We start from the raw sequence: 2,523 nt of genomic DNA, 5'->3' as shown, positions 1-2,523 counted from the left end.
TTTCCCTGCTCCGGGCAGGAAAGCGCTAGCAGCTCTGACTCATAGGTTGGCAGGAAATTTAAAACAGCAGCAAGCTGCTGCTCGGACCACCCCCAGACTTTTTTTTTTTTCCCATTGATGCAAGAGACTATTTAATTGGGGGCTGACTTGTCAAACTTACTCGTTGACGCTTACCAGTAGCTGCTTAACCACTAACGGTGATTTTTTTCCTCCTTTTCTCCTCCTTTGGACAAGCTCCCCACAATGAAGATGCTGCTGAGCCTAATTGCTCTGCTCTCTGCTGCCCTGTTAGCCAACGCAGCCCCTCCAACTTGCTACTCGAGGGTGTTGTCTCTGAGCAAAGAAATCACAGAGTCCTTTAAGGAGTTACAGACCTCCAAAGCTGTGGTGAGTCTACCTAAAATCTGCTCCTGCAAAGATGCTGTGGGTTGCTTGCTTTTGACACAAGTTTCTCCCTAAACAAAACTGCAACAAGTCTTTCTTCTTTCCTGCAGGACTCATGTGTGGAGATGCTGCCCAAGCTGTACTTGGACATACATGTAAGTTTTCACACTTCTTTCTTACTGCTCTGCAGTAAAAGCAGCTAATGGAAAGAGAGGATAACTCTTAAGATTGTACCCTAGAAGAGTGGTTTGAAATGAATTTTTAAAAGCTTAATTAACTAGAGAGATGAGTGACCAAAATAAATCTCATTTAAACCTTATTAAAATCCCTGTGGAGCTTCTGAGATGTTACTTGTTTAAAAATTCAAAAATGAGGAAATCAATATTTTGAAGTGATTACCATTTGTACCATATTAATTTATTGTGACAGAGCCTTTTCAGAAGTTAAATATGTTCAACAAAACTTTGAATAATAGTTTAAAAGAACAAATGCAGAATAAACTTTCTTCACTCTAATAAATCTACTTCATTTTATATCATGAGTGGCTTATTGCACTGTAGTTTTAATAAAAAGAAGTACAGGAATACTTTGCTGGCTTTTCCTGTTTTAAATATATATTATATTTAAATTTATATATATATATATTTAAATTTAACTTGTTGAATCCAGAAAGAAAAAGTATGCCTGAGGATATGGAAGTGTGGTATTGAGAAAAGACAGCAGTAGTCATCTCCCAGCAGAGACAAAATAGCCTCCTGCACACATAGGTTATGTCATAGTGTTCTGCCCTGGGACATCCAACATATTTTGCTTCTTTTCCCAGTGCTCAAATGAGTAACTAAAAAGTAGAAAATATCAGACAAACCAAGAGATGTCTGATACATTTTGCCAGAGGCAACTACACCGTCAAGTCTTGCAAGTCAGGACCCTTCAGATCCCAATTCCAGAGTTGCCAGTGCCTCACTTCATTGCAAAGACCAAGCAATGTGAGTCCAGTGCCTCGGTTTCCCTTGCTTTAAAGCAAGAGCTGGGATATTTATTTACCTGCTTCACAAGGGCTTTGTGAAATTAATGTTGGTTGTGCTTTATTTTGCTAAAGCAAAGTCTGAGGTTAAAATTACTCTGAAAAAAATTTTGCCTGGCATTCACAGAATTGTCTATTGTACAGGAACAGAGGTATCATGTCTGTGAGATCTTGATAATCTGTTCACCAGCTAAATCAGGTGCTCTCTTAAAAGGGAGACTGTGCACCTATTCTGTAGGTAACTCCACCAACTACAGGAGCAGGTTTGATTGTATTGGCATGTGAGAAATAAACAGGCAGACCAAAACTGTGTCTATGCACTTTTCCAAGCACTTATTTGGACCAAACATCTTTGTTATGAAATATTGATGGTGAATTTTCCTAACTGAAGGTTACAAAGATTACACATACATAGAGGTAGGAATTCAAGGTTCCCATAGAGGCAGTAAGAATTTTGTAAGTGGTGGACAAGAAACATACATCTGTGTTCATGCAGGGTTACACATACCTCTTTTGTGTGCCTTGCAGAATTACTGTGTGTTGGCAAAACTCCGTGAGTTTGTGGCCTACCCCAGATGTGAGAGAGTGCTTGAAGTGAGTGAGCTGAAGGAAAAAGCCCGGAGCCTGTACACCATCATGATCTCCTACTGCAGAAGGGTAGGTCAAGATGCACCAACAGGGACATAGTCTCTGCTTTTACCCCCTCTGTCTCCACCCTGTCCCCTGACAAGCAAAACTGGATCAGGACCTGAGCTTCTCAACACTGTGCTATCTCCTGCTTTCCTCCTTGTAAATGTTAGCCTTCTCTTTTGTTTCTCCAGGATTTGGTGTTCCTCACTGATGACTGTAGTGCTCTGGAAAATGCTATTCTGCCTCCCATTGAGCTGTCCATCACTGAGAGCTGAAATGGAGTCAACCAAAAAGTTGTACCTGGGAAATTTTCAAGGAGATGAAGTCAAAATATGTATACGAGGTCAACTACCATGTTAACAACAAAGATCTTTTTCAAGCACACTAGCAATATTATCTCAGACCTACCCATTTTTCTCAGCCTTGGCAGGAAATGAACTGCATGCCTTGCATACCTACTGAGCTGCGAGGGAAACTACAGTTAG

The 2,523-nt window shown here is 40.5% G+C and overlaps 1 protein-coding gene across 1 annotated transcript; it reads left to right on the top strand.

Moving 5' to 3' along the window:
- Positions 1-243: 243 nt before the first annotated feature.
- Positions 244-2,313, top strand: CYTL1 (cytokine like 1; the record flags this gene model as incomplete). The annotated part of the gene is made up of 4 exons (XM_082314808.1): positions 244-387; positions 495-539; positions 1,937-2,065; positions 2,230-2,313. 4 exons carry the CDS (start codon positions 244-246, stop codon positions 2,311-2,313), a joined length of 402 nt encoding a protein of 133 aa, XP_082170934.1.
- Between the last annotated feature and the right edge of the window lie 210 nt (positions 2,314-2,523).

This window comes from Platalea leucorodia, assembly GCF_965183815.1.
Source record: "Platalea leucorodia genome assembly, chromosome: 6".
Classification (NCBI taxonomy): domain Eukaryota; kingdom Metazoa; phylum Chordata; class Aves; order Pelecaniformes; family Threskiornithidae; genus Platalea; species Platalea leucorodia.
The sequence above is the reverse complement of the archived record's forward strand: the minus strand, read 5'-3'. Positions and strand labels throughout refer to the sequence as shown.